This window comes from Carcharodon carcharias, chromosome 3, assembly GCF_017639515.1.
Source record: "Carcharodon carcharias isolate sCarCar2 chromosome 3, sCarCar2.pri, whole genome shotgun sequence".
Taxonomy (NCBI): Eukaryota; Metazoa; Chordata; class Chondrichthyes; order Lamniformes; family Lamnidae; genus Carcharodon; species Carcharodon carcharias.
The window spans coordinates 5,742,247-5,766,045 of NC_054469.1; the positions used below are offsets into that span (position 1 = coordinate 5,742,247).

At 47.4% G+C, this 23,799-nt stretch overlaps 1 protein-coding gene across 1 annotated transcript in view; it reads right to left on the bottom strand.

Annotated features, from left to right (window-relative positions):
• wdr97 (WD repeat domain 97) overlaps positions 1 to 23,799 on the bottom strand; it is a 308,844-nt gene that overhangs the window by 243,667 nt on the left and 41,378 nt on the right. Inside the window, exons 9-13 of the mRNA XM_041184562.1 lie at positions 19,814 to 19,946; positions 14,068 to 14,189; positions 11,611 to 11,683; positions 7,563 to 7,718; positions 1,637 to 1,774 (exon numbers count right to left, since the gene is read on the bottom strand). Of these exons, the coding sequence (XP_041040496.1) occupies positions 1,637 to 1,774; positions 7,563 to 7,718; positions 11,611 to 11,683; positions 14,068 to 14,189; positions 19,814 to 19,946 (622 nt within the window). The remainder of the gene's footprint in view (positions 1 to 1,636; positions 1,775 to 7,562; positions 7,719 to 11,610; positions 11,684 to 14,067; positions 14,190 to 19,813; positions 19,947 to 23,799) is intronic.

Below are 23,799 nucleotides of genomic sequence, written 5' to 3' on the forward strand. Positions count from 1 at the left end.
TGCAGCACTCCCTCAGCACTGACCCTCTGAAAGTGCAGCACTCCCTCAGTACTGACCCTCCAACAGTGCAGCACTCCCTCAGTACTGACCCTCTGACAGTGCAGCACTCCCTCAGTACTGACCCTCTGACAGTGCAGCACTCCCTCAATACTGACCCTCCAACAGTGCAGCACTCCCTCAGTACTGACCCTCTGACAGTGCAGCACTCCCTCAGTACTGACCCTCAGACAGTGCAGCACTCCCTCAGTACTGACCCTCCAACAGTGCAGTGCTCCCTCAGTACTGACCCTCTGACAGTGCAGCACTCCCTCAGTACTGACCCTCTGACAGTGCAGCACTCCCTCAATACTGACCCTCCAACAGTGCAGCACTCCCTCAGTACTGACCCTCTGACAGTGCAGCACTCCCTCAGTACTGACCCTCAGACAGTGCAGCACTCCCTCAGTACTGACCCTCCAACAGTGCAGTGCTCCCTCAGTACTGACCCTCTGACAGTGCAGCACTCCCTCAGTACTGACCCTCTGACAGTGCGGCACTCCCTCAGCACTGACTCTCTGACAGTGCAGCACTCCCTCAGTACTGTCCCTCTGACAGTGCAGCACTCCCTCAGTACTGACCCTCTGACAGCGCAGCAGTCCCTCAGTACTGACCCTCCAACAGTGCAGCGCTCCCTCAGTTCTGACCCTCAGACAATGCAGCACTCCTTCAGTACTGACCCTCTAACAGTGCAGCACTCCCTCAGTACTGACACTCCAATAGTGCCGCGCTCCCTCAGTACTGACCCTCTGACAGTGCAGCACTCCCTCTGTACTGACCCTCTGACAGTGCGGCACTCCCTCAATACTGACCCTCCAACAGTGCAGCACTCCCTCAGTACTGACCCTCTGACAGTGCAGCACTCCCTCTGTACTGACCCTCTGACAGTGCGGCACTCCCTCAATATTGACCCTCCAACAGTGCAGCACTCCCTCAGTTCTGACCCTCCAACAGTGCAGCACTCCCTCAGTTCTGACCCTCAGACAATGCAGCACTCCTTCAGTACTGACCCTCTAACAGTGCAGCGCTCCCTCAGTACTGACCCTCCAACAGTGCAGCACTCCCTCAGTTCTGACCCTCAGACAATGCAGCACTCCCTCAGTACTGACCCTCCAACTGTGCAGCACTCCCTTGGTACTGACCCTCCGACAATGCAGCACTCCCTCAGTTCTGACCCGCTGACAGTGCAGTGTTTCCTCAGTACTGACCCTCCGACAGTGCAGCGCTCCCTCAGTAGTGACCCTCCAACAGTTCAGTGCTCCCTCAGTACTGACCTCCGACAGTGCAGTGCTCCCTCAGTACTGCCCCTCCGACAGTGCAGTGCTCCCTCCGTACTCTACTGGTGGTGTCTACCTCTATTATGGAATCAAGTCTCCAGAGTTGGATGTGGTACCTGTGAAGTCCAAGATAAGAGTACTAACCACTGAGGGATGGTCGATACACTGAAAAGGGGAAGAGGTAGAGGAAGGTTTACACGTGGACATGATCACTCGCCCTTTTCACATGGGTCCTAATCATAGGTAGCATTTGGGAGAAATACTAAAGCCCAAATGTGAGATGGTAGGGCCGGGTGAGTAGATAGCTCCTTGTTGGCACTCACCAGTCTTTCCCTGGGTTCCGGCAGAGCGAGAGGTGGGAAGAAGCCTCTGACGATGTTGCTGCATTGATACGGATTCTCAAGGAAGTGCTTCTGCTCCATCTGCTGCCCACTGGGATCGAAAACCTCCAACTCGGGAATCTTTCAAAATATCACAAGTGGAAGAGGTAAGACAGGGATCCAACTGAGTGCAGGGATTGAGAAACCTAACATTCAACCACCCCCCCCCCCCCGCCCCCCCCCCAACCCCCGCACCACCCCCCCCCCCCCACCCATACCTGTTTGTAGTCAACTAGGAGAAATTAATATCAAGCTGTCCCTGTAACAGGTGGTGCAGTTAGAATCATAGAATGTACAGTACAGGAGGAGGCCATTCAGCCCATCATGCCTGTGCTGGCTCTTTGAAAGGGCTATCCAATTAGACCCACTCCCCCCTACTCCTTCCCCCATAGACCTGTAATTTTTTTCTTTCTCAACTATTTACCCAATTTCCTTTTGGTAGTTATAATTGAACCTGCTTCCACCACCCTTCCAGGTCACAACAACTTGCTGTGCTGCAAAAGAACTCATTTCCTCTGCTGGTTCTTTTGACAATCAGCTTCAATCTGTGTCCCTGTGGTTACCGACACACCTGTCACTGGAAACGGTTTCTCCTCCTTTACTCAATCAAAACCCCTCATGATTTTGAACTCCTTTATTAAACCTCCCCTTAATACTTTTCCAGCACTCCATGTGGGCTGGGAGGAGCAGGAGTGACACCCCACCCTGACTCCTCTAGAAAACTTTCAGGTTGCCCTCCCCACAACTGTCTCTCTTCCAAACCACTTCCCCCCCCCCCACAACTAACTGTAACCACAGAACTTTCCCCTTAACCCCCAAAGCCCCAATCTACAGCTTTTGACCCTTTCCAATTGTCAGGGACCATCTCTGTTAAGTTCAACATACCCCGAGTCTTTTCCCTGGGCTCCTCAACAGCCTCCCTGTGAATATCGGGCCACAGTCTCTATAACAAGACGTTCCAACACAATCTCGTCCTCCTCAGGGGGCAAGTAGAATTTTTCAAGAGATCTCAAGCAAAGGGATCAGTATTTCTACAATTCATATCAACCGTGGAGCAGTTGCCTACTTGGATTTCACAAAGGCATTTGGCAGACTGGTCAGGAAAGTGGGATCCCATGGGATACAGGGGAAGGTGGCAAATTGGATCCAAAATTGGCTCAGCGACAGGAAACAAAGGGTAATGGTCGATGGGTGTTTTTGCGAATGGAAAACGGTTTCCAGTGGTGTTCCACAGGGCTCAGTGTTGGGGCCTTTGCTGTTTGTTGTATATATTAATGATTTAGACATAAATGTGGGAGGCATGATTGGGAAATTTGCAGCTGACATAAGAATTGGCCGTTAGTTGATAGTGAAGAGGATAGCTGTCGACTGCAGAAAGATCTCAATGGTTTGGTGAATGGGCGGAGAAGTGGCAAATGGAATTCAATCCAGAAAAGTTCTAGGTAATGCATTTGGGGAGGGCAAACAAAGCTAGGGAATAGTCAATAAACATAAGGATATTGAGAGGGGTCAAGGAAGTGAGAGACCTTAGAGTGCATGTCCACAGGTCCTTGAAGGTAGCAGGACAGATAGATAAGGTGGTAAAGAAAGAATATGGATTAACTTCCTTTATTGGATGAGGTATTGAATACAAAAGCAGGGATGTAATGATGGAATTGTATAAAAAGCTAGCTAGGCTGCAGCTGGAATTGTGTGTACAGTTCTGGTCACCACATTACAGGAAGGACATAATTGCTCTGGAGAGAGTCCAGAGGGGATTTACAAGAATGTTATCAGAGTTTGAAAATTGCAGCTATGGAGAGAGATTGGATAGGCCAGGGTTGTTCTCCTTAGAACAGAGGTTAAAGGGTGACCTAATTGAGGTGTACAAAAGTATGAGGGGCCTAGATAGGTTATACAGGAAAGACCTGTTTCCCCGAGCTGAGGGGTCAGTTATGGGGGGCATAGATTTAAGGTGATTGGGAGAAGGATGAGAGGGGACATGAGGAAAAGCTTTTTCACCCAGAGGGTGGTGGGCATCTGGAATTCACTGCCTAGTTGGTGGTTGAGGCTGAAACGCTCAACTCATTTAGAAGGTACCTGGATCTGCATCTGAAGCGCTGTAACCTATGAGGCTACAGACCAGGTGCTGGGAAGTGGGATTAAAATGAGCGGCTAGTTTCTTTTTTCCCTTTTTGGCCAATGCAGACATGATGAGCTGAATGGCCCATTTCTGCACTGTAACTTTTCTATGGTTCTAAGAGATGGAAATTCATATAAGGTGCGTCATAGGGATAGGGGAAGGCCATTCAGCCCCTTGTGACTGTCCCACTACATTCAATCAGATGGTGGCTGCTCTGTACCACAACTGACTTAGCAGGTGCAACTTGGGTGCGTGTCATCAGCTCTCTATAAAAGTAGGAAGCTTTTGTTATTGCACAGAGTATGGGTGCACAGAGTTTGACAAGACCTCAGTGCGACGAGGTATGAGTGTTAACTTGGAAATCTGGTGTAGGCAGGAATCTCTCTGGTAAGATTTTCTCAAACTATAATTTAGATTAACAGTCAGACTCTGACTTAGAACTTTAAAACTGCTAGCTGGTTAAGGAGCCTGGTTAACAGAAATTGCCTGGCAGTGGTAGTTATCTGTCATGTTGTAGGAAGCTGATTTAGCAGTTGCACCTTGGGTGTGTGCCATCAGCTCTCTACAAAAAGAGGCAGGATTTCCTCTCATACAGACTGGCAGCATGGAGTGCATTGAGGTATGATTGCAAACTTGGGAAATCCAGTGCAGAGGAAGAAGGAGGTGTTGCTTTTTATATCTTTTTCTCAGCCTCTAGAAGCTGGTGAGTGTTCAAGGCTTTAATTAGGAGAGCAGGTGAGTGATTGTTCGGTGAGTTTTTAAGATTTTATCCCTCCGAACACAGGCAGTAGTTTAAATCAGTACTGGAGCACCGGAGTATTGCATTAATTTTATAGATTAACTGGTTGGTATAATTACAGATAACAGCTAAGTGATGTTTATAACATGAAACCTAATTACTTAAATTAAATGCAATAAAAATGCCGGGGCAGGTGATGTATTGCAGCTGTTGTATGTGGGTTCCCCTGGACACCAGTGTGGCCAACAGCAACCGCATCTGCAGTAAGTGTCTCCGAGTTGCTGAGCTGGGGTCCAAGCTTCAGACACTGAAATGCATCAGGGAGGGGGAAAGTTACCTGGACACTTTGTTCCAGGAGGCAATCACACCACCTAGGCTAGGTACTTCAGAGATCTGGCCTGTGGTCAGGGACAAGAGGGTGTGACTGCAAGTGGGGCAGGCATGGGCGTCCAGAAGGCAGAAGTGGAGGAGCCTTAGCCCTTGCAATTGCCCAACAGGTTTGAGGTTCTTGAAGTCCATGTGGATGAGAGAAAGGACTCCGGGATGGATGAGCAAACTGACCACAGTACCAAGCCATAGGGAGCTATTCAAGTGAGGGGAGTAGAGAGGAATGTAGATGTAGTAGGGGACAGTAGATATAGGGGTATTGACACTGTTCTCTGCAGCTAAGGGCATGGGTCCCAAAGGCTGTGTTGCCGCCCCGATGCCAGGATTTGGGATATTTCCTCGTGGCTAGAGAGGAATTTGCAATGGGAGGGGGAGGATCCAATTGCCATGGTCCACGTGGGTATCAACGACATAGATAGGACTGGAAAAGAGGTTCTGCTGAGGGAGTATGAGCAGCTAGGGGCTAAATTAAAAAAACAGAAGCTCAAAGGAAATTATCTGTGGATTGTTACCTGAGCCACGAGCCAACTGACATAGGGTAAATAAGATTAGAGAGATGAATGCATGGCACAGAGATTGGTGTGGGAGAAGTGAGCTCATGAGGCACTGGTATCTCTCCTGGAGAAAGAGGGAGCTTTGCTGCTGGGACTGCCTTCATCTCAACAGCACTGGGACCAGAGTTCTGGCAAGTTGTGTAACTTGGTCTGTGATGAGGATACAAAGAATCTGCAAAGGGATTGGTTGAGCAAATGGACAGAAATTTGGTGGATGGAGTATACTGTGGGAAAATGTGAGGTTGTCCTCTTGGGCAGGAAGATTAAAGAAGCAGAATATTATTTAAATGTAGGGAGACTGCAGAATATTGCAGTACAGAGGGATCTGGGTGCTCTTTACATGAATCACGAAAAGTTAGTAATTAGGAAGGCAAATAGGCTGTTGGCCTTTTTTGCAAGGGGAATAGAGTACAAGTAGGTAAGTCTTGCTGCAACTATAAAGGGGTTTGCTAAGATGCACTTGGAGTACTGTGTATAGTTTTGGTCTCCTTACTTAAGGAGAGATATACTTGCATTGGAGGCAGTTCAGAGAAGGTTCACTCAGCTGATTCCTGGGATGAACGGATTGTCTTATGAGGAGAGGTTGAGCAGGTTGGAACTGTACTCATTGGAGTTTAGAAGAATGAGAGGTGTTCTTATTGAAATGTATAAGATGCTGACAGGACTTGACAGGGTCAATGCTGAGAGGATGTTTCCTCTCGCGGGAGAGACTAGAACCAGGGGACACAGTTTAGAAATAAGGTGTCTCCCATTTAAGAGAGAGATGAGGAGGAATTTCTTCTCTCAAAGGGTCATTAATCTTTGGAATTCTCTTCTCCAGAGAGCAGTGGAATATATTCGAGGTTGAGTTGGACAGATTTTTGATTGACAGAGGTTTATTTTATTCGTTCATTGGATGTAGACATCGCTGGCAAGGTCAGCATTTACTGCCCATCCCTAATTGCCCTTGAACTGACCCTACTAAGGTCATTTCAGAGGGCAGTTAAGAGTCAACCACACCTCTGGTGGGTCTGGAGTCACAGGCAGGCCAGGAAAGGATGGCAGATTTCCTTCCCTGGATGGATTTTTACAACAATTGATGATAATAAAATGGTCACTATTACTGAGATTAGATTTTTTTTTAAAAAATATTCCAGATTCATTAACTGAATTCAAATTCCACCAGCTGCTGTGGTGGGATTCGAACCCACATCCCCAGAGCATTAGCCTGGGCCTCTGGATTACTATCCAGCAACAATACCACTACTCCACCAACTCCCCCACAGGTGTTATGGGGCGTGGGAGGGTGACAGGCAGGAAGGTGGAGTTAAGGAAAACAAATGGATCAGCCACGGTCTTATCAAATGGCAGGGGAGGCTCGAAGGGCTGAATGGCCTACTGTTGCTCCTAATTTTTATAATCTTTTGATCCATTTGCCCCATGTCCCTCCATTTCCTTACATAACCAAATTATCCATTTCAATTTTGAACACTTAACTTGAACCCTGTATCCACAGCACCTGAGACAGATAAGGGGGAAAAAGAGTGTTGCAGAGAGGAGACAGAGTAAGGTGGAGACAGAGAGAAAAAGACAGTGACTGAACAACAGAGCGAGAGTTAAACAGAGATTAAGGGACACAGACAGAGACAGAGAAACACACAGACAGATACAGACAGAGACAGAGAAACACACGGACAGATACAGACAGAGACAGAGAAACAAGGACAGATTCAGAGACAGACACACACACACAGACAAGAGACACAAATAGAGACAGAGACACAGGGATACCCACAGAGCCACACACAGAGACAGACAGACACACACACACACACACACACACACACACACCTACACACAGGTACATAAACAGATTCAGGCAGAGGCAGAGACAGAGGCACAAACACACAAACACAGACTAACAGAGACAGACTCAGTGCATTATCAACTCTTGAGACAGATCCTTTTCTTATTGATAAACTGTGCCCCTGGGGGCTCCTCATTTCTGTTGAACTGCGATTCCGCATCGACCACCACCAACACCCCCCCAACCAGCATTTGTGGGGGGAGATGTGACCTGATGCTGACCTCTATCCTAGGAGTCTCAGCATAGAAGAGCTGCATGTATCTCCGGAAACCTTCCTGGCGTATTTTCTTTGTACGTGGAGGCTTCCGCTTGCTCTTGAGCTCTCCACGCTGGATCAGAATAATTTCTTCATCTCTCGCAGCCAGCAAAGCATATGCCTAGGGTAGGGGAGAGAGGCAGAGGATATCAGACAGCACGGACATCAGTAAAAAGGACAGCAAGTGCACCACCACTTACAAGTTCCCCTCCAAGCCACTCACCATCCTGACTTGGAAATATATCAGCCATTCCTTCACTGTCACTGGGTCAAAATCCTGGAACTCCCTCCCTAACAGCACTGTGGGTGTACCTACACCACACAGGACTGCAGCGGTTCAAGAAGGCAGCTCACCACCACCTTCTCAAGGGGCAACTAGGGATGGGCAATAAATGCTGGCCTTGGCCCACATCCCTACCATATTTTAAACAGTACCAGGAGAAGATTTCCAGTCTAACTGCCCTGAGGAACTGGTAGGTGAGCCATCACCTTGACCCACTGGTCAATGGGTTTGATGCAACCTGTTGGACCATTTCAGAGGACAGTGAAGAGTCGACCACCGTTGCTGTGGGACTGGAATCACATGTAGGCCAGACCAGGTAAGGATGGTCAGCTTTTTATAAAACTGCCCAGAGCAGCAGATGGTGGAATTTGAATTCAATAAAAATCTGGAATTAAAAGTCTAATGATGACCATGAAACCATTGTCGATTGTTGTAAAAACCCATCTGGTTCACAAAAGCCCTTTGGGGAAGGAAATCTGCCATCCTTACCCAGTCTGGCCTACATGTGACTCCAGACCCACAGCAATGTGGTTGACTCTTAAAAATGCCCTCTGAACAACGGCAATTAGGGATGGGCAATAAATGCTGGCCCAGCCAGCGACACCCACATCCCATGAATGAATAAAAGATAAAAATTTTAAAAATGTAATTTCAGCTCTTGATTTCTGGATTATTAGTCCAGTAACAGAATCACTATACACTTCACCTCTAAGTCTGGCCTTTCACATAGAATGTGACCTGATCTCCTAATTACAATCCACTATGCTATATTATAGAATGACAGAAATTAACAGCACAGTTGGAGGCCATTCAGGCCCACACCGAGCCTGTGCTGGCTCCTTGAAACACCAGTCATACTGGATCCCACGTCCTCACATTTTGTCTGTAACCCTCAGTTCCTCATCCTCGATGACCTGTCCAACTGCCCTACAAAATTATTTAGAGAATCAGCTCCCACTAGCATCTCAGGTCCCAACATTTTACCTCATGTCCCCCTAGATCTTTTGTCAATAATTTCCAAGCAATGATCTCCAGTTATTGATCCACTCGCCAGAGATAATAATTTATCACTAGTTACTCTTTCAAAAGCATACATCATCTTGAAATCCTCTGTTATATCTCCTCTCAAACACATCTGTTCCAAGGGAACATTCGGAACTTCTCCAACATCTCCCCCATAACTGAAGTCCTTCATCCCTGGGAACACCCTTATCACCTCCGCTGTACTCTTTCCAAAGCTTTCACCTCTTCCCTGAAGAGCAGAGCCCAGAATGGTCCACAATTCTCCAGATGAGGCCTAACCAATGGTTTAGAAAGGTCTTCTTCATTGTTGCCAGTATCAGGATGGTGTTCCACGTGATATCCTAAGGGACCCAGGAGAGAGCAGACATACTGTACCACTTGGGCATGAGAATCACAGGGTGGAATTTTATGGCCTCGTTGTGGCGAGATGTTCAAAAGTCCATTGACTTCAGCGGGACCATAAAACCACACCAGTGTAAAGTTCCATCCACAGAATTGTTACAGTGCAGAAGGAGGCCATTCAGCCCATCGTGTCTGCACCGGCTCTCTGAATGAGCAATTCCCCTTAGTGCCATCCTCCTGCCTTCTCCCCATAACCCTGCACATTCTTCCTTTTCAGATAACAGTCTAATTCCCTTTTGAATGCTTTGATTGAACCTGCCTCCACCACACTCTTGGGCAGTGAATTCCAAACCCTAACCACTCGCTGCATGAAAACGTTTTTCCCCACATCACGTTGCTTCTTTTGACAATTACTTCAAATCTGTGCCCTCTCCCTCTCGATTCTTTCACAAGTGGGAACAGTTTCTCTCTATCTACTCTGTCCAGGCCCCTCATGCTTCTGAATACCTCTGCCATTTTGGCAGGAAGATTAAAAAAGAAGCATATTATCTAAATGGTGAGAGAATGCAGAGTTCTGAGATTCAGAGAGATCTGGGTGTCCAAGTGCATGAATCACAAAAAGGTTAGACTGCATGTACAGCAGGTAATTAGGAAAGCTATTCACTCTGTCTGGGTCCCTCATAATTATATACACCTCGATTAAATCTTCTCCCAGCCTCCTCTGTTCCAGAGAAAACAACCCGAGCCTATCCAACCTTTCCTCATCGCTAAAATTCTCCATTCCTGGCAATGTGCTCATAAATCTACAAAGGGATATAAATAGGTTAAGTGAGTGTGCAAAGATCTGGCAAATGGAGTAAAATGTGGGCAAATGTGAAATTGTCCATTTTGGCAGGAAGAATAAAGAAGCTTATTACCTAAAAGGTGAGAGATTGCAGAGCTCTGAGATTCAGAGGAATCTGGGTGTCCTAGTGCATGACTTGCAAAAGGTTAGTATGCAGGTACAGCAAGTAATTAGGAAAGATAATAGACTGTTATTGTTTATTGTGAGAGGAATTGAATATAAAAGTAGGGAGGTTAAGCTTCAGTTATACAGGGCACTGGTGAGACCACATCTGGAGTACTCTGTACAGTACTGGTCTCCTTACTTAAGAAAGGATGTAAATGTATTGGAAGCAGCTCAGAGAAGGTTTACCAGACTAACGCCAGGAAATGGGTGGGTTGTCTTATGAGGAAAGGTTGGACAGGTTAGGCTTGTATCCACTGGAGTTTAGATGAGTGAGAGGCGGCTCAATTAAAACTTTTAAGATCCTGAGAGGTCTGGACAGGGTGGGTGTGGGGAGGATGTTTCCTCTTGTGGGAGAATCTAGAACTAGGGGTCACTGTTTAAAAATAAGGGGTCACCCATTTAAGACAGAGATGATGAGAATTTTTTTCTCTCAGAGGGTTGAGAGTCTTTGGAACTCTCTTCCTCAAAAGGCAGTGGAAGCAGAGTATTTGAATATTTTTAAGGCAGAGCTAGAAAGATTAAGGGGGGGTGAAAGGTTATCGGGGGCAGGAGGCTGCAATCAGATCAGCCATGATCTTATTTTATGGCGGAGCAGGCTTGATGGGCCAAGTGGCCTTCTCCTGCTCCTAGTTCATTTGTTCATATATTTGTAACAAATCTCCTCTCAGCCTTCTCTTCCCCAAGGAGAACAGTCCTAACTTCTCCACTCCATCTTCATAACTGAAGTTCCTCATCCCTGGAACCGTTCTTCTGAATCGTTTCTGCACTCTCTCTCCAATGCTTCCTAAAATACGGGGCCCAGAACTGTCATTTAGGGAAGGAAATCTGCTGTCCTTACCTGGTCTGGCCTACATGTGACTCCAGACCCACAGCAATGTGGTTGGCTCTTAAATGCCCTCTGAACAAGGGGCGGTTAGGGATGGGAAGTAAATGCTGGCCTAGCCAGCAGCATCCACGTCCCATGAATGAATAAAAACAAATACTCCAGTGAGGCCGAACTAGTGTCTTATATAAGTTCAACATAGCCCCCTTGCTCTTGTACTCCATGTCCCTATTAAAAAAGCCCACGACACTATAGCTTTATTAACCGCTCCCTCAACCTGTCCTGCCACCTTCTATGATTTATGCACATATACACCCACGTCCCTCTGCTCGTGCTCCCCCTTTAGAGTTTACCCCTTTAAGAGGAAGCGGTCGGAGAGTTATCTCCTACAGTGCCTCAATAATCTGAGGTGGGCTCAAAGGCAGACTTCCCTTTCCAGGTGACAGTCCGGAAGGGTAGGTCGTAAAACGGAACTCGATATTCCCAGCCGCTTGCCACACGTGTGTGGCATGACAGAGATTCCCTGCCTTTACCTCCTTCAGCTCTTCCTGCTTTCTCATGGATTCTTCATCGGGCTCGTCTGCCGCAACCACAGGATGTTCTGGGCTAAGGTCGGGACACAGAAATACAGATGAAACCTCACACAGGAATCACAAAAATAAGGTGAAGTCTCTTGGCCGTTGACTGAAGGGCGATAGGATCCCGGGCAGGATTTGTGGTCACGCGCCTAACACTCCTGAATGTGAAGCAGCGCGTGACCTTTCAGTCAGCAACACAACCCGCCAACCACACAGAGGCCTGTTAAGGCCAGCACAGCCTGAACTGACCGCTATTTAACGCTGCCACAGCCAACATTAAGGGTTGGCGGGTGTCGAATCGGCCAGGTGGCCTTTGCATTTTTTGAGGAAACCTCATCCTGCCTTGGCGTAAATTTTCTGATGTTTCAGTTCATGTGAGCGAGTCCCACGTGGGGGACATTTTGTCCGATTTTCCAAATCTTTATTTTTTGATGTTAAAATTCTTCAGCTCCCTGAGGGCAGCTCCTTGCCTTCAGGGACCTTTCAGTACCCGCTCCCCCTGCACCCACGCAGACTTCTGCACTGGCGCTCCTCCACCCCACCCCACCCCACCATCCCATCCCCCACCCTGGCACCGCTGAACTGCTTCACCCCTTTCACACTGGCTGGCTGTCGATTGGCCAATCAGAGGCGGCAGACACACCCGCCCGACAACCCGAAAATCCTGCCCAAAGTTCGTATCGACTATTCCCCGGTTCCCATTAAGACACCAATTACTTGCTTAAGGTTCACTTTGTGTAAAACATTTCTTCAGGACAGTCATGGCTCGGCACTAATGGAGTGCTGCACTGTCAGGGGGTCAGTACTGAGGGAGTGCTGCACTGTCAGGGGGTCAGTACTGAGGGAGTGCTGCACTGTCGGAGGGTCAGTGCTGAGGGACTGCTGCACTGTCAGAGGGTCAGTACTGAGGGAGTGCTGCACTGTCGGAGGGTCAGTGCTGAGGGACTGCTGCACTGTCGGAGGGTCAGTACTGAGGGAGTACAGCACTGTCAGAGGGTCAGTACTGAGGGACTGCTGCACTGTCGAAGGGTCAGTACTGAGGGAGTGCTGCACTGTCAGAGGGTCAGTGCTGAGGGAGTGCTGCACTGTTGGAGGGTCAGTACTGAGGGAGTGCTGCAGCACCTAAGATGCCATCATTTGGATGAAATATTAAAGCCTGTCAGTTGGCTGCAAAAGATCCCAGGGCAACTATTTAGGAGAAGAGCAGGGGGAATTCTTCCTGATGCCCTAGTCAATATTTATTCCTCAATCAATATCACATCTGCTTATTGCTGTTTGTGGCAGGTTGCTAGTGCAAATCAGCAGCCACATATCCCACATTACAACAATGAGTACATCTCAATTGTACTGTGGTCGCTGTATGAAGTCCTTTGAAATATCCTGAAGTGGTGAATCATCTTCATTAACCTCCTTCCATCCACACCGCCCTCTTTCATTTTTCCACTCAAACAGGGCTCTGCCTTCCACTGTTCTTGGTGAAATATCATCACCAGAGCTACTGCCCTCGCTTGTCTCTCTATTCACATCCTGCTCTCCAGCTCTCCTACATACCTTTCCCCAAGTTAAACTCAATTAACAATTTCCAATCAAGGCTGCATTTGCCTGAGAAGGAGCACTAGCAAAAGTGGAGTCAATGGGAATTGGGGGAAAACTCTCGCTGGAGTCATACCTAACACAAAGGAAGATGGTTGTAGTTGTTGGAGATCAGTCACCTCAGCTCCAGGACATCACTGCAGGAGTTCCTCAGGGTAGTATCCTCGGCCCAACCATCTTCAGCTGCTTCATCAATGACCTTCCTTCCATCATAAGGTCAGGAGTGGGGATGTTCGCTGATAGTTGAACAATGTTCAGCACCATTCGTGACTCCTCAGATACTGAAGCAGTCCATGTCAAATGCAGCAAGACCTGGACAATATCCAGGCTTGGGCTGACAAGTGGCAAGTAACATTCATGCCACACAACTGCCAGATAATGACCACCTTCAACAAGAGAGAATCCAACCATCCCCGCTTGACATTCAATGGCATTACCATCACTGAATCTCCCTACTATCAACATCCTGGGGGTTGCTATTGATCAGAAACTGAACTGCACTAGCCATACAAATACTGTGGCTACGAGAGCAGGTCAGAGGCTGAGAATCCTGTGCAGAGTAACTCACCTCCTGACTCCCCAAAGCCTGTCCACCATCTACACGGCACAAGTCAGGAGTGGGATGGATGTGTGCCTGGATGTGTGCAGATACAACAAACTGGAAGGCGTGGAAAGGCTCCAATTCACTTTCTCTGGATTATTACTCCCTAGGCTCTGGATTAATCAGCCAGTAACACAGACACGACATGAGATACCCAGCTGTATTCAGTCAGTACCTGCTATTGCTCCCACCCCTGTCTATGACGTTCCCCTTCCTACCTGCTGAATGAATGGGGTCTTCTCAAACGCTGAGAATCTTCAGCTGACAGGGACTCAAGAGCAGCACTGGAAATGGGAACGGGAGCATCAGACACTGGATCACTAACATCCCGACATGCTATCTAACCAGAGAGTAAAGAATCATTAGCAATAGGACTCCAGTGGACAAAACATTCTGTAGTGTACCTGTCCTGGGAGTGTTTGATGGGGACAGTGTAGCTTTACTCTGTATCTAACCCCGTGCTGTACCTGTCCTGGGAGTGTTTGATAGGGACAGTGTAGAGGGTGCTTTACTCTGTATCTAACCCCGTGCTGTACCTGTCCTGGGAGTGTTTGATGGGGACAGTGTAGAGGGAGATTTACTCTGTATCTAACCCCGTGCTGTACCTGTCCTGGGAGTGTTTGATGGGGACAGTGTAGAGGGAGCTTTACTCTGTATCTAACCCCGTGCTGTACCTGTCCTGGGAGTGTTTGATGGGGACAGTGTAGAGGGAGATTTACTCTGTATCTAACCCCGTGCTGTACCTGTCCTGGGAGTGTTTGATGTGGAAAGTGTAGAGGGAGCTTTACTCTGTATCTAACCCCGTGCTGTACCTGTCCTGGGAGTGTTTGATGGGGACAGTGTAGAGGGAGATTTACTCTGTATCTAACCCCGTGCTGTACCTGTCCTGGGAGTGTTTGGTGGGGACACTGTAGAGGAAGCTTTACTCTGTATCTAACCCCGTGCTGTACCTGTCCTGGGAGTGTTTGATGGGGATAGTGCAGAGGGCGCTTTACTCTGTATCTAACTGCATGCTGTACCTGTCCTGGGAGTGTTTGATGGGGACAGTGTAGAGGGAGATTTACTCTGTATCTAACCCCGTGCTGTACCTGTCCTGGGAGTGTTTGATGGGGACGGTGTAGAGGGAGCTTTACTCTGTATCTAACCCCGTGCTGTACCTGTCCTGGGAGTGTTTGATAGAGACAGTGTAGAGGGAGATTTACTCTGTATCTAACCCCATGCTGTACCTGCCCTGGGAGTGTTTGATGGGGGCAGTGTAGAGGGAGCTTTACTCTGTATCTAACCCCGTGCTGTACCTGCCCTGGGAGTGTTTGATGGGGACGGTGTAGAGGGAGATTTACTCTGTATCTAACCCCGTGCTGTACCTGTCCTGGGAGTGTTTGATGGGGACGGTGTAGAGGGAGATTTACTCTGTATCTAACCCCATGCTGTACCTGTCCTGGGAGTGTTTGATGGGGGCAGTGTAGAGGGAGCTTTACTCTGTATCTAACCCCGTGCTGTACCTGTCCTGGCAGTATTTCATGCTTAAGTGGAAAGTCTCTGAGGCCCAGCCTCAGCATTGCTTATTTCAATGACCATAATATTTACTTTAAAAAGTTCCCATTTACACACATACATAAACACACTCACAGACAAACAGACGGAGGCACTTACAGATGCACATACAGACACACACACAGACACACGTGCACGCACATATGCACACATGTATACACACACACAGACACAGGGAAGGCAGTGGCACTGTCACAAGATGAGTAATCCAGAGACCCAGGATAATGCTCTTGGGACCCGGGTTCAAATCCCAAATGGCAGATGGTGGAATTTGAATTTAATATAAATCTGGAATTAAAAAGTCTAATGATGACCATGAAACCATTTTCGATTGTAAAAACCCATCTGGTTCACTGATGCCCTTCAGGGAAGGAAAATCTGCTGTCCTCACCTGGTCTGGTCTACATATGACTCCACGCCCAGACCCACAGCAATGTGCTTGACTCCTGAATGACCTAGCAAGCCACTCAGTTGTATCAAACTGCTAAAAATAAGCCAATAAGGACCACCCAGCATCGACCTAGGTGCCAGAAATAACAACAGCAAACTCAGCCCTGTCAACTCTGCAAAGTCCCCCTTACTAACATCTGGGGCTTGTGCCAAAACTGGGAGAGCTGTCCCACAGACTAGTCAAGTCTGACATAGTCATCCTCAAGGAATCATACCTTACAGATAATGTCCCAGACACTACCATCATCATCCCTGGGTATGTCCTGTCCCACCGGCAGGACAGACCCAGCAGAGGTGGTGGCACAGTGGTATACAGGTGGGAGGGAGTTACCCTGGGAGTCCTTAACATCAACTCTGGACCCCATGAAGTCTCATGGCACCAGGCCAAACATGGGCAAGGAAACCTCCAGCTGATTACCACATACCACCCTCCCTCAGCTGATGAATCAGTGTTCCTCCATTTGGACACCTTGAACACCTTGTTCAAAAAGGACTGCAAGGATAAAGCTGGCAACTACAGGCCAGTCAGTTTGACCTCAGTGATAGGGAAGCTCCCGGAAACTACAGTCCGGGATAAAATCAATAATCACTTAGACAGTTGAAGGATAATGAAGGAAAGCCAGCCTGGATTCATCAAGGGAAAATCATGTTTAATTAACTTGCTGGAATTTTTTAAGAAAATAACAGAGAAGGTTGATAAGGGCAATGTTGTTAATGGGGTGTATATGGATTTTCAAAAGGCATTTGATACAGTGCCACACAACAGACTTGTGAGCAAAATTCTAGCTCATGGAATAAAAGGGAAAGTAGGTACTTGGATAAGAAATTGGCCGAGTGACAGGAAACAGAGTAGTGATAAAATGGTTGTTTTTCAGATTGAAGGAAGGTTTGTAGTGGAGTTCCCCAGGGGTCAGTGTTGGGACCCTTGCTCTTCCTGCTACGTATTAATGACCTAGACTGTGGTGCGCAGGGCATGATTTCAAAATTGGTGGATGATACAAAGATTGGAAGCATTGTCAATAGTAATGGGGATAGTCTTGAACTTCAAAAGGACATAGACATGGTGGTGGATTGGGCAGAGAAATGGCAGATGAAGTTCAATGCAGAGAGGTGTGAGGTGATTCATTTTGGCAGGAAAGATATGGTGAGACAGTGTAAAATAAAGAGAGAGACTCTAAAGGAGGTGCAGGAACAGAGGGACCTCGGTACATAGGTCATTGAAGATGGCAGGGCAGGTTGAGAGAGCAGTTAATAAAACATATAGTGTCTTAGGCTTTATTAATAGGGGCATTGAGGACAAGAGTAAGAAGGTCATGTTGAACATGTATAAGACACTAGTTAGACCACACCTGGAGTACTGCATCCAGTTCTGGGCACCATACTTGAGGAAGGATGTGGAGGCATTGGAGAGAGAGTACAGAGGAGATTCACAAGAATGATCCTGGGGATGAAGAACTATAGCCATGAGGATAGATTGGAGAGGTTGGGATTGCTTTCCTTGGAGAGAAGGCGGCTGAGAGGAAACTTGATGGAGGTATTCAAGATCCTGGACAGGGTAAACAGTGAGAAACTGTTGCCACTCAAGAGAGCATCAAGAACTAGAGGGCACAGATTCAAAATAATTGGCAAAAGGAGTAAATGTGATGTGAGGGGAAAAATGTTCACCCAGAGGGTGGTTGGAACCCAGGGGGTGGTTGGAGTCTGGGATGAACTTCCTGAAAGGGTGATGGAGACAGGTTCATCGAGGTATTGAAAAGTTTGAACTGGATTGGAATCCTGGTTACAGGGATAAGGCATGGGAGTGGCATTAGGTAGAATGCTCTTTCAGTGAGCCAGTGCAGACTCAATGGGCTGAATGGCCTCCTTCTGCAACGTAAAGATTCTATGATATTGCAGTTCTGCCACATCCAGTCGTGAATGGTGGTGGACAATTAAACAACTCATTGGAGGCTCCACAAATATCCCCAACCTCAATGATGGGGAAGCCCAGCACATCAGTGCAATAGATAAGCATTTGCTACAATCATCAACCAGAAGTGCCGAGTGGCTGATCCATCTCAGGCCTCCTCTGCAGGACCCCAGCACCACAGATGTCAGTCCTCAGGCAATTTAATTCACTCCACATGATATCAAGAAACAGCTGAAGTCACTGGATACTGCAAAGGCTATGGGCTCTGACAACATTCCGGCAATAGTACTGAAGACTTGTGCTCCAGAACTTGCTGCACCCCTAGCCAAGCTGTTCCAGTACAGCTACAACACTGGCATCTACCTGGCTATGTGCAAAATTCCCCAGGTATGTCCTGTACACAAGAAGCAGGACAAATCCAACCCGGCCAATTACCACCCCATCAGTCTACTCTCCATCTTCAGTAAAGTGATGGAAGGGGTCATCAGCAGTGCTATCAAGTGGCACTTGCTTAGCAATAACCTGCTCACTGACGCCCAGTTTGGGTTCCGCCAGGGCCACTCAGCTCCTGACCTCATTACAGCCTTGGTTCAAACATGGACAAAAGAGCTGAACTCCCGAGGTGAGGTGAAAGCAACCTCCCTTGACATCAAGGCAGCATTTGACAGAGTGTGGCATCAAGGAGCCCCAGCAAAACTGGAATCACTGGGAATCAGGGGGATAACTCTCCGCTGGTTGGAGTCATACCTAGCACAAAGGAAGATGGTTGTTGGAGGTCAATCATCTCAGTTCTAGGACATCACTGCAGGAGTTCCTCAGGGTAGTGTCCTCGGCCCAACCATCTTCAGCTGCTTCATCAATGACCTTCCTTCCATCATAAGGTCAGAAGTGGGGATGTTCGCTGATGATTGTACAATGTTCAGCACCATTCGTGACTCCTCAGATACTGAGGCAGTCCATGTCCAAATGCAGCAAGACCTGGACAATATCCAGGCTTGGGCTGACAAATGGCAAGTAACATTCACGCCACACAAGTGCCAGGCAATGACCATCTCCAATAAGAGGGAGAATCTAACCATTGCCCCTTGACATTCAATGTCTTTACCATCACTGAATCCCCCTACTATCAACATCCTGGGGGTTCCTTTGACCAGAAACTGAACTGGACTCACCATAAAAACACTGTGGCTACAAAAGCAGGTCAGAAGCAAGGAATCCTGCAATAAATAACTCACCTCCTGACTCCCCAAAGCCTGTCCACCATCTACAACGCACAGGTTAGGAGTGTGATAGAATACTCCCCACTTGCCTGGATGAGTACAGCTCCCTCAACACTCAAGGAGCTAGACACCATCCAGGACAAAGCAGCCCCTCGATTGGCACCCCATCCACCCCCTTAAACATCCACTCCCTCCACCACTGACGCACAGCAGCAGCAGTATGTACCATCTACAAGATGCACTGCAGGAATTCAGCAAGGCTCCTTAGACAGCACCTTCCAAACCCACGACCACTACAATCTAGAAGGACAAGGGCAGCAGACACATGGGGAACACCACCACCTGGAAGTTCCTCTCCAAGCCACTCACCATCCTGACTTAGAAATATATCACCGTTCCTTCACTGTCACTGGGTCAAAATCCTGGAACTCTCTTCCTAACAGCACTGTGGGTGTACCCACACCACATGGACTGCAGCGGTTCAAGAAGGCAGCTCACCACCACCTTCTCAAGGGCAATTAGGGATGGACAATAAATGCTGGCCCAGCCAGCGAAGCCCACATCCCGTGAATGAATATTATAAAAAAACACACTGACACATATGAGTATGCTCACACAAACACCCACACATACATGCACAAGCACAGGCACACACACACACACACAAACACACGCACAAGCATACACATACAGATTCATATACACATGACAAAGACACACACAGGCTCTACATACATGACAAAGACACACGCACACAGACTCGACATACACACACAGACTCTACATAGAGGACAAAGATAGGCACACACAGACACAGCCCCACACTCATACCTGGAGCAGGTACTGCTGGGTCAGGTACTCTGTGCTGTTCATGCGATATAGGTCCCTGTCGACCCCCAACAGGATGTCACCGACATCACTGCAGAATGAGATGCTGGTAGCGATGGTTTTCAAGTGGATGATTCTGTGAAACACAAAGAGGAGCTGCGGGTTTAAATGTAACAAGATTTGCAGATTCTGACTCTCGTGCACAACTCACTCACAGACCTACAGGTGCAATTTGACAAGGGAGGGAAAACTATTGGTGAAATATTTGAATCTATATTGTGCTGGTTGATGGATTCTTCTTGCTGCAGGTCAACCCTGTCAACGCTCCAGCAGTTTGAAATCACTTTTCACTCCACACCTCCTTAATCGCTGATCTTATTTCTAGGGTACAGTTACCTGTCTGCCCTGCCCCTCTCTCTGATAGCTGAACCAACCTGCGCTCATGTGCAATCCCAGGCAGGAAGAGTCGGCAAGATATACGACAAGGTCCAATCATAACATCATCAGGAGTGGGGGCTGGGGGGGAAGGGATGGACATCGGGAACAGGCAGTCCCCTTCCCCCCCTCCCCTCCCCCGCCACTTGAGACTGTCTAACAACAACAACTTGACATTGTAACTGCCATTAATACAGCACCTTTAATAAGACATAAGGTTCTAAGGTGTTTCACAGGAGTGGTTATCAAATAATGACACTCAGCCACATATGGAGATGTTAGATCAGGTGCTTGGTCAAAGAGGTGGAGCATCTAAAAGGGAGGAAAGCAAGTTAGTTTAAGAAAACTACCAGAGTTAGGGTCCAGGGAACAAACTCTCCCTGCACAACTTTCAGAGAGAATGAGAAGGACTTAGTCACACAAAAGATAAACTGAACATTAATCAGGCATTAAACACTTACACTTAAACCCTGAAATCGGTGTATCTTAAACAGATGTGAATGGTTAAACTCAGCTGCTCCTGCCCGGCATAAATGGAAAAATGAAACTGCTATATCTAGCAATTTTAAAACTGACATTAATACAAATGGATAATGATGAGCGCAATTTGGTTTAAATATACCGTGTTTTGATAGAATCAAAGAATGATACAACACTGGAGGAGACCATTCAGCCCATTGTGCCTGTGCCAGCTCTTTGAAAGAGTTATCAAATTAATCCCACTCCCCCACCACCCACACCCCCACCACTCTTTCCCCATAGCCCTGTAAATGTTTTCCCTTCAAGCATGTGTACAATTTTGAAAGTTTTTATTGATTCTGCTTCCTCTGCCCTTTCAGGCAGTGCATTCCAGATCCCCCACAACAACTTGCTGCGCAAAAAATGTTTCCCTATATTGTCCCCAGCTCTTTTGTCAATTATCTTAAACCTGTGTCCCTCTGGTTAGTGACCTTCCTGTCACTGGAAATGTTTCCCCTTGTTTACTCTGTCAAAACCCTTCATGCTTTTGAACCATCACCCCTTGATGTTCAATGGCATTACCATCACTGAATCCCCCACTGTCAACATCCTGGGGGGTTACCATTGATCAGAACCTAAACTGGACTAGCCATATAAATACTGTGGCTACAAAAGCAGGTCAGAGGCTAGGAATCCTGTGACAAGTAACTCACCTCCTAACTCCCCAAAGCCTGTCCACCATCTACGAGGCACAAGTCAGGAGTGTGATGGAATACTCTCCACTTGCCTGGATGAGTGCAGCTCCAACACTCAAGAAGCTTGACACCATCCAAGACAAAGCAGCTCCGCTTGATTGGCACCACATCCACAAACATTCACTCCCTCTACCACCGATGCACAGTAGCAGCAGTGTGTACCATCTACAAGATGCAGTGCAGCAACTTGCCAAGGCTCCTTCAACAACACCTTCTAAACCCATCTCTACCATCTAGAAGAACAAGGGCAGCAGACACATGGGAACACCATCACCTGCAAGTTCCCCTCCAAGTGATTCACTGTCCTGACTTGGAAATACATCACTGTTCCTTGACCATCTCTGGGTCAAAATCCTGGAACTCCCTTCCTAACAGCACTGTGAGCGTACCTATAGCACATGGACTGCAGCGGTTCAAGAAGACAGCTCACCACCACCTTCTCAAGGGCAATTGGGGGTGGGCAATAAATATTGGCTTTCCCAGCAACGCCTGCATCCCATGAAAGAATTTTTTTTAAAAGTGGCTCTATTAAATCTCCTCCTTAAACTTCTCGGCTCTAAATAGAACAATCCCAGCTTTTCCAGTCTCTCCACATCAATTGAATTCCCCCATTCCTGGAACCATTCTAGTAAATCTGCTCTGCACCCACTCCAAGGCCATCACATCCTTCCTAAAGTGTGGAGCCTAGAACTGGAAATAATGCTCCAGCTGGTCCCTAAGCAGTGATTTAGAAGGTGTTATACTGTCCACCTCTATTAATGAAGTCAAGGATCCTGAATGCCTTTTGAAGAGACTTCTTAACTTGTTTACAGTAAATTAGGAGAAACTGGCAGGATTGTTGGTAATTAAGGAGTGGGGGGGGGTCACAAATTTAGGGTAATTAATAAAAGCCAGAGCAAAGAAGAGGGCCTCAGTTTTATGAGTAGTTGTGAACTGGAACGTGCTGCCTGAAAGGGCGGTGGATTCAGTCATAGCGCTCAAAAGGGGAACTGGATAAAGACTTTAAAAGGAAAAATTTGCAGGGCTCTGGGGAAAGAGCAGGGGGGGTGTGGGGCTAATTGTGTAGCTCTTTCAAAGAGCCGGTGCAGGCATGATGGGCTGAATGGCCTCCCTCTCTAATGGCTACAGACCACACCGTTCACACCGAAAGCCCTTTAAAACTCGAAGATGGTGTCACCTGTCCACTGCCTCTTTAATAAACCAGCCTCCCAGGCACAGAGTCTCTGCTGTCTCTGTTTGGGACTGGTTGAGAAATAACAAAAACAAAAAATCCATCTTTGTTTACTTCTTGCTGGGCCTTGTTATCAGTCAACACCAGCCTGTTAGTCTCTGAACTGTGGACCTCAGAATAAAGATAAACATTCAGCTGGTCTGAGATGTCCTGTGACACACTGATGGGAGCTGGTACCAAAAGTAGGTAAAGGGTTATGGAAAGAAGATGTCTATAGGATAAGTGCAGCAAGAAACAGTACACTTTACACACTGTGACACAGTATATACAGGGCAGATACAGGCCTTTCAGCCTAACAGGTCCATGCTGGTGTTTATTCTCCATATGAGCCTCCTCCTCAGCCTACTTCATTTCACCCTATCAACATATCCTTCTGTTGTTTTCTCATGTCTGTTTATCGTGTGTTTATCTAGTTTCCCCTTAAACGTGTCTATGTTATTCGTCTCAAGTACTCCCTGTGGAATCGAGTTCCACGTTCTCACTAGCGTCTAAGTTTCTCCAGAATTCTGCATTCCATTTATCAGTAACTGTCTTATTCACTGGTCTCCAGTTCTGGTCTCACCCCCACAAATGGAAATATCTTCTCCGCATCTACTCCATCAAACACCCTTATAATTTTAAAGACCTCTATCATTCACCCCTCAGCTCTTTTCTAAAGAACAGAGCCCCAGCCTGTTAACCTTTCCTGAAAGGGGCTGCCTCTCGATTTTGGCATCATTCCAGGAAATCGTTTCTGCACCTTCTCCAGTGCCTCTATATCCTTTTCATAATATGGAGACCAGACCTGTGCACAATACTCCAAGTGTGACCCAACCAAGGATCAACACAAGTTTGACATAAATACTCTGCTTTTTAAATCTATCCCTTTAGAAAATGAATTCCCAGTCAGCACTTTGGTTGCCTTCGTTGGACCTTATTAACCTGTGTCACCACCTTTTGAGGCCTGTCTGTCCCCCAGACCTCCCTGGTTGTGGTGTCAGATCCTAGTCATGGGTTAGAAAAGGAATGGAAGGAGGAGGAGAGAGAGAAATAGATGGGAGAAAGTTGGGTTCAACCGGCAGTGAACTGCATTCTTAGGCTTCATTAATAGAGGCATAGAGTACAAGAGC